Source organism: Carassius auratus, unplaced genomic scaffold (assembly GCF_003368295.1).
Source record: "Carassius auratus strain Wakin unplaced genomic scaffold, ASM336829v1 scaf_tig00027603, whole genome shotgun sequence".
In the NCBI taxonomy this organism is placed as follows: Eukaryota; Metazoa; Chordata; class Actinopteri; order Cypriniformes; family Cyprinidae; genus Carassius; species Carassius auratus.
This window is the reverse complement of record NW_020525608.1, coordinates 546,075-554,817: the sequence shown is the minus strand read 5'-3', so window position 1 is coordinate 554,817 and position 8,743 is coordinate 546,075. Positions and strand designations below refer to the sequence as shown.

General features: G+C 34.2%; 1 protein-coding gene across 1 annotated transcript; it reads right to left on the bottom strand.

Moving 5' to 3' along the window:
- Positions 1-6,544: 6,544 nt before the first annotated feature.
- LOC113079316 (polymeric immunoglobulin receptor-like) lies at positions 6,545-7,590 on the bottom strand. Its single transcript, XM_026251564.1, has 4 exons — positions 7,497-7,590; positions 7,073-7,384; positions 6,656-6,980; positions 6,545-6,572 (listed from the first exon to the last, which is right to left on the bottom strand). The coding sequence occupies exons 1-4, from the start codon at positions 7,555-7,557 to the stop codon at positions 6,545-6,547; spliced, it is 726 nt and encodes a 241-aa protein (XP_026107349.1). The 5' UTR covers positions 7,558-7,590.
- Between the last annotated feature and the right edge of the window lie 1,153 nt (positions 7,591-8,743).

The following is an 8,743-nucleotide window of genomic DNA, read 5'->3' as shown; positions in this document are numbered from 1 at the left end:
GAGCAAAATATTTTTACAATCTACAGTACATCAAGTGATTTTTTCAACACTCATATATTTACATCTTTGTGCTTAATCATTCATATATTTTCTCTTTCAATTAAATTCAATTCTAGTTTATTTGTATAGCGCTTTTTACGATACACATCATTGCAAAGCAACAGAAAATTAAGTTTCTACAATATTTAGTAGCTTATCAGTGGTGACTGTCAGATTATGTGCATATGACAGGAATTATCAGAAAAATTAATACAAGACAGTCAACCAGATGATGAACACTATTAACAGCAGTTATTATATGATGCAATCACACTTGTAGCAATATTTGTCAGTTCTGTATGTTATTTCAGGGTTAGCATCATCTCTTCTCAGGTGTTCTGGATCCAGACTGGAGCTTGTGTAAATCCCGTGGCAAAACAGAGAAACAAATAAGAGACATCATTAGCATAGCTGTTCTTCCAAAAAAGTAAAATTAATTAGTTTAACCCAAGCTAAAGAATAAGAATGCACATTTGATCAGATGCAACTACACTCACAATTTAAGATACATTATTCGAATGCTTGGCAAAAGAGATGCGTTTTAATCTAGATTTAAACAGAGAGAGTGTGTCTGAACCCCGAACATTATCAGGAAGGCTATTCCAGAGTTTGGGAGCCAAATGTGAAAAAGCTCTACCTCCTTTAGTGGACTTTGCTATCCTAGGAACTACCAAAAGTCCAGCGTTTTGTGACCTTAGGGTGCGTGATGGGTTGTAGCGTGGTAGAAGGCTAGTTAGGTACACAGGAGCAAAACCATTTAGGGCCTTATAGGTAAGTAATGATAATTTGTAACTGATACGGAAATTAATAGGTAGCCAGTGCAGAGACTGTAAAATTGGGGTAATATGATCATATTTTCTTGACCTGGTAAGGACTCTAGTTGCTGCATTTTGGACTACCTGTTTCAGATGGCACATGATGGAGAATTTCAGTCTGTCTACAAAGAGGTTGTGTGTCTACAGAGAAGTAACAGAAGTTCTTGCAAAACTGGATTACTGTGGCTAATCTTATGTAAACTGACTTTGTCTTGTGGCAAGTCTATCCATCCTCTATCTTTCCATCTGTCTGTCTGTCTGTCTATCGGTTTCCCACTATATTTAATATATTGTTTTTTTAATCCAGATCTCAATTACAACTCTCTCTGTGTAAGGATTAGCAGCAGTCCAAATGCATAAATGGTCAGTTTTTGAAACATTTTCTTTTGTGGTCACTTTTTGTGGCCTTTTTTAGACACCAACATCTTTCATTTTGGGTACTAGATTTGTAATGTAGTTAAGTAGCAAAGACCTACTAAAAATTTGAACTACTTAATCTATTCCCATTCCTGAGATTATATAGCTAAATGTGAATTTGTTTTGTTTTAAATTATAAATAATATAATTCTTTGTAAGTGAAGAAAATATATTGTGGCTTTGAAAATCCAAATATATACATGATGTGACAACATCTTGATGGTGTGCTATTATAATTTATCTTTCAGATGGCATTTCTGTCTATCACAGAACTAGAGGAACATCCAGTTATTAGAAAAGTGTTGATAATAAGCCTTATATTTTGTATTTGCTTGATACTTAGTCAATTTTGTAATCGATTGCCTACTTTTGTGAATCATTTGTTTCAAACCAGGATTCAGAGCATGTATAAAACTGCCAGTAAATGAAGATTCATTACATCATATTGTTTCATAATTCCAGTGTTTCTCAGTAGACACGTCCACACACCCACACTTGTGGTGTTTACCAGTTGTCTAGGCTACATATTTCCTGTATTAGGCCCAAATGTTAAGACTTCAAGTATGTGCAATTTTTTTAATAACTGGATGGAAAACAGTGTTATAACAATGTAAGGGATTTATTTTGATTTCCAATACATTGCAGTTTAATTAGCAGAATGCTTGTCATACAGCAGTATATGTCTGCCACTTACATGAGTGAAATTAATTATAAACAAACACAAAACACTTGCCTGTTATGAGCTAATATTAAAACATTATGAACAACTTAAAACAGACAGTCCACTCCTTTTGTTAAAATGTTGCAACGTTTCTTAAGACATCTTAATCATTTCAGTCTAAGTTTTTTATCTCAAAAAAGCTTGTTGCTCAAGGACATGTGACGATGATCTTAAGTCATAGGTTTCTATGTTTCCTGTATATGTATTCCTGTAATATTATTTCCGGTATACATTCTGGTTGTTTTTGTTAAAACAGCCTTCCTGCTTGATTATAAAAGTTGCATACAACTCCATCTCCATACCCTGGAGATTAGGTTGAATTTGTTACTGTTGCATTTTCATTTACACTGCTATCCGCTGCTTTCCAGCCAAATGACAGCTGTCCCCAGCACAGGATTGTGGCACTGCTAACCACTGCTACCAAAATCAGTTTAAACTCATATATGTGTCCATGTGTTGTGAAGACAACAATTAACAACGAGTTGTTGCAGTGGTTAAAGTTTTATTCAAAGTGCGAAGTAAATGTCAGAAGTGTAACTAAGGGGAATTACCGGAATCAGGGATGGACTGGAATAAAAAATTGGACCTAAAGTCTTTCCAGAGGATTTGACTGCTCAGTGCGACTTAATGTCAATGACCGTTCATACCTGATATAATCAATGCATAATTAAATAGAGAGATATAGAATATCCTGTAACACGATGGTGCCATACTTTTGTAAGACTTTGCCGTTTTAGAAGACACTGAAATCATCATGAGATAATTGAGGGTAATTGTTACTTTAGTTATGCGTGACATTGAGGAGAGCAGTGGATATTCTGAGAAGCATTTTACGCAACAGGACAGAAGAAAACCACTGTTTCCATTATTTGTAGGCCTAAATAAAAATAGATTTGTGTATGAAATTGTTGTGTCTAGTGACTCTGGTACAAATCTGACATTTGTACGGTAACGATTGATTTGTACTGTACGTAGTGGTTGTGATCGATTAATATTTAATTAATAATTACAATTACTCTGTCCTAACAATTAAGAAATGCCTATTTACTACAAAGGCTATTCTAATAATCTTTAGCTTTTTCCTGTTTTACAGCTTTATTGCAACACTTTTTGACTTCACCAACGCACACACATATACATATGAATGACTATATGAATGTATTTAAAGCACCTTTCTTTGCAGAAGTCAGTAGTTCTTCATTATGCTGAACAAAGGTACAACAAAACCAGACGATGAACATTATTAATATTATTAATTAATAATTATTATATGATGCAGTCACACTTGTAGCAGTATTTGTTTGTTCTGTTTGTTGATTGAGGGTTAGCATCATCTGAGGTAACAGCTCTTTCAGTAATTTAGTGGGTACATGATCTAATAAACATGTTGTTGGTTTACATACAGTGATAAGTTTATTTAGTTCTTCCTGTCCTATGGTTGTAAAGCACTGCAGTTTATCTTTGGGTATGATGGATGAAACTGAAGTGTTAGACACTGTAGAATCTACATTCGCTATTGTATTTCTAATGTTATCTATTTTATCAGTGAAGAAATTCATAAAGTCATTACTATTTAACGTTGGTGGCATATTTGAATCAGGTGTCGTCTGGTAACTAGTTAACTTAGCCACTGTGCTAAATAAAAACCTTGGATTGTTTTGGTTATTTTCTATGAGTTTGTGTATATGCTCTGCCCTAGCAGTTTTTAGAGCCTGTCTATAGCTGGACATACTGTTTTTCCATGCAATTCTAAAAACTTCTAAGTTAGTTTTCTCCATTTGTGTTCAAGACTACGAGTTACTTTCTTGAGAGAGTGAGTATTACTGTTATACCACGGCACAGTACGTTTTTCTCTAACCTTTTTCAATTTGATAGGGGCTTCTAATGAATTAGAAAAAATAGTGCCCATGTTGTCAGTCATTTGTCAGTCAGTTTGTATTTTTGGGTACAAATAGCAGTTGAGATAGATCAGGCAGGTAATTTGTGAATCTGTCTTTGGTGGCTGGAACAATAGTTCTGTCCAGACGGTAACGCTGAGACATATAGTTAATATCAGTGATATGCAACATGCACAATACAAGGAAATGGTCTGTAAAATCATCACTTTGAGGTACAATAACTATAGCAGTAAGACCGATTCCATAAGATATAATTAAATCTAGTGCATGATTAAAACGATGAGTGGGCCCGGTGACTCCAAAAGAGTTTATTAGGTCAGTAAACGCAAGTCCTAATACATCATTTGTATTATCAACGTGAATATTAAAATCTCCCATGATTAGCGCCTTATCAACTGTAACTAGAAGGTCTGAGAGGAAATCTGCAAATTATTTTAGGAATTCTGTATATACACAGTAGACAGAGTAAGAGATTTCTTTTGCATGTCTGACAGCGTAACATTAAGCAGAAGTATTTCAAAAGAGTTAAACCTGTATCCTGTTTTCTGGGTAACATTGAGAATATCACTATATATTGTTGCAACACCTCCGCCACGACCAGTCTGACGGGGCTCATGCTTATACCTGTCACTTACGAGTGCAAAAAGCATCCAGAGATACACAAACAGAAGAGACTCTGCACTATACGTGGATCATAAGTAATAGTTTTCAAGTTCACTTTTACATGTTTTTTGCATAAATGCTATAATGATTAAATCCACTGGCTCCTTTATCTTCCTGCTTGAGCATTTAAGAGCAGCAGAAAAAAAAAAAGTCTTATTATTAGAGCTACGCAGAGATTATTCATTCAAGAATACTGATTGATTGAACACTTATTTTTTTAAATTTTGGGGTCATATTTTCTCCATATAGACAGAAGTATAAGTACTACTGTATATTATGCTGCTGTCACTTCATATTACAAGGTTGCCAACTCTCACGCATTTGGTGTGAGACACACACATGAATGCTCCTCTCTCACACTTCTGTCAATCTCATGCAAACCACAACCCTGCTTGTGATATGAAATCTTTGTACATTTTAATACTACGTTCTTACAATAAATACGGTTTTGGTGCAGTTAATGTGTTGTAAATCGTAAAGTGTAGCTTTTCAGTTAAAGCCAGAGCCGTGGAAAAACAGAGACAAACGTTGATCTCGGTCATGCGGTCACGTGATCCATAGAGCGCTCCAAACATACCAGAGTTAACCGCACATTTGAATGTGTTTAAGTAGGATTGACCACAGCTTCATTATACAGGCATTATTTGCACCAATTTTAGTAAACATTACAGCATATTATGGTTTGATTATTACGTCGATGACATTTAAAGTATCATTTTATTCTATTATTAGGGTGATGGAGGCAACATTAATATGGTTTTCTTAACCCTAAGGTATTGCTTAAATGATACGTGACCATACAGCACTATTTTTTTTTTCAGTTAAATTAGTGTTGTATATTTTAGTTTAATAATATTTATTTTATATTTTGAGAATATCATTTGGTACTAAATACTATTTGTGCAATAATTATAGTCCATTAATGACTTAAATATATATATTTTTCTAATATGTCTATTTCTTCAATTACAACTAGTGTAGCATTTGAGGTTAAAATAGAGAAATGGTTTTAAATTACAGTGCAAAAAGGCAAAATAGAGTAATTTTGTGGTGAGAAAATAAATAAATAAATATTTTTCATTTGTAATGCCATGGTTCACCTATTTAGTAGGCTGCATGGCTTTTTACTCATTACATTTAGAATATTGCAAGTCAAGCTGAACTTAAAAGTTGGCAATCCTGCTTCAAATACATATCTAATATAAACATGTAATTTGTTTCAACTTGCAGAACTTATGCATGTAAACTGTACTTAATCAGTGTATATTCCCTTTAGTCAAATATGAGATTTACATCCAAAATATTCAAAAGTATGTAATCTTACTTTTTTACTCCATTAAGTAAAAAGTATATATGTATCTGAGGTCTGGGTGATTGAAAAACTACTGATATAAAAGATGAGGGCTAAATAATAATAATAATAATAATAATAATAATAATAACTTTAAAATTCTAAATGAACAGTTTTCTAAAATTGTGTAGCTTTATTTGGTATATTGCTCATTTGTATGATGTTTGGATAAAAGAAAACCTATTTAAATACATTTAACAAAGCATTTAGAAATGTAGACCTTTAATGCATGCACATATATACACTCAGAGGAGCAGAACATAAATCTTTTTATCAATGATTTTCTAATCATCTGATCTTTCAGTTTGATGTGGAGAAAAGTTCTGTGACAGACAGAAACGCCATCTGAAAAATAAAATACAATAGCACACAATCAATAGGCAAATATTAGAACTGTATTATCTATAGTTTGCACACCTTCTATTCCAGAAAATATTTGTATTCATATATTTTATTAAAAAAGCCCTTTTTGGGGTTTGTGGGATGTGCATGCTTTTTTTAAAATTTGCATTCATATATTTTGTCATTTTGCACAAAGACTAGCATAATATATTATGGAATTTTAAAGACAACCGAAGTTTAGATGTTGCTAAAGAATAAATCACACTTATGGGAATTTTTTAATACTAACTTGTACTTCTCAGCACGGATGTCTGTGTTCACACTTTCTGTCAAAATAAAAATAGATTTTTTTCTAACAGCAAAAATTTTATAGTATTGATTATTGATTGACGTTTTGGTATTTGAAAACGATATTAAATAAGTTATACCTTCTTCTATTACTGTGATGTGAGCAGGACTCATTACACCTCCAGCAGAGCAGGAGTACCAGCCAGAATCAGTCCGTCTCAGTCCAGTCATCAGCACAGTGAAGGATCTTCTCCCATCATCATCACTGATCTGCACTGATGGATTCTGGGATGTGTCAGTCCTCCCCACTGTGTAACATCTCTGATCTTTATATCTGCACCACTGTTTGACTTCATTCTGATATCCAGAACTGTAGAGACACTGAACACTGATATCACCACCTTCATGTCCTGAGACACTGCTGCTCACAACAGACACATCAGGAGCTGAACACACACACACACACAGCAGTCATTTGAGACGATAAAACACATATTTAACGTCAGAATGTTATTAAAATGAATACAAAATCTCTTACCAGATTGAACCTGGATATAAACCTCACATGTGCTGCTCATTATTCCTTCAATGTCAACAACACAACGATAACCTCCAGTGTCTTCATCCTGCAGGTTTCTCATAGTCACAGTAAAGAGACCCTGATCAGGATGATCAATTACTGACAGATTCTGCTCTGTTGTGTTTGTGTATGTGTATGTTTGATCAATCAATGAGTACCAGGATTTCTTCTGCTGTGTGTATTTCTTGTCATAATGACATGGGATGGTGACAGATCCTCCAGACTGAACTGTTAATACATGGTTTGTCCAAGTATCGTAGCTTTCAACACCTAAAAAACAACACACAAACCATTGTTATGTTCATGATTAATATTAAATCACTTCTTAATTAGTTTTGTCTTTACATAAAACAGATTTACATATACATACATATTCTCTCACCTAAACTGAGCCAAAATCCGATTGAAATGTAGAATATGTTTGCCTTCATGTAGGAGGCCATATCTTTTCTCTTTACTGATGTTTCCTGTTTGAGGTTTTCCCTATGATACAGAAGTATAACTGGTCAACCTCCGTCTTCTGTCATATCAGGGGCTTTTGCACTGGGTATTTATAGGAACTAGACACAAGGGCGTTCAAAAACTACATTTTCATAGAGTTATATGTAAACTCTTTTACACAGCTTTTTAAAAATGGTAGTTGGCCAATAAATGTAAATTTACGTCATTGATACTCCAGTTCGAAAGCCCCTGTTATGATGAAAGAGAAAATGCTCTTCTTGCACCAACTGACCAAGGGTTGTCTGTCTAGACATCACATATTGATAAAAAAAATACAATTCTTCCCATGTTTGATGTGTGATCAGGATAAATTATCAAAAGTTACATTAATTAATGTTCTGGTATCATTAACTAAGAATGACAAATACTGCTATCTAGATTACTGTCAATAGCCCTATTTGGACGGGACTAGTTTCAGAGGGGGACGTTAAAGAAATTTCTGCTTCACAGACGTACTTTGAGATTTTAATCCCGTCTGAATCTGCCATGTCTGTCTTTTTCTCACACAACCTCTGTAAAAATTCCAGAGCAAATTACCTATGTTTTTCAAACTCTGCAGTACTCAGAGACATCTTATCCCGTCCGAATGCGAATGTCTGTGATTGCCGAAAATATTTTTTCCAAAATGCTTTTTCTTGTGTTTTGCTCAATGTGAACTACCATCTCTCGCTATAACGCTGGTATTCAGGTTTCTACTTTTTGCTCATCAATAAGGGATGTACATGTGTTTGGTACACTGCGAAGAAATAAAAAAAATTTAATCTACAAGACCCAAATCACGTAAACTGTTAAGATTAGCTACTAGTATCAGTTTCAAGTAAGATTATATTAATTTCTGGGCTTGGGCGCTGCATTGCATTCTAATGGCCATGTTGATGGCCTCATGAATATAAACAGACAGCAAGTCGAATGAGAAGAAGCGGAGTTGGGAGAAAAAAAAAGATGTTAAAATCGCAAAAAGGTTGTGGGATTTACAGTGATACGATAAACAGGGATGTCAGGTATGTGGACAAAGTGAAACAGATGTTTTCAAAGCATCATTTTGCTTACTTGAAAGCAACCTAAGCGTGATGTTGGCTTTTTTAAGATAACAGCGTGGATGTTGTGAGAGCACGATTTCACGCCAAT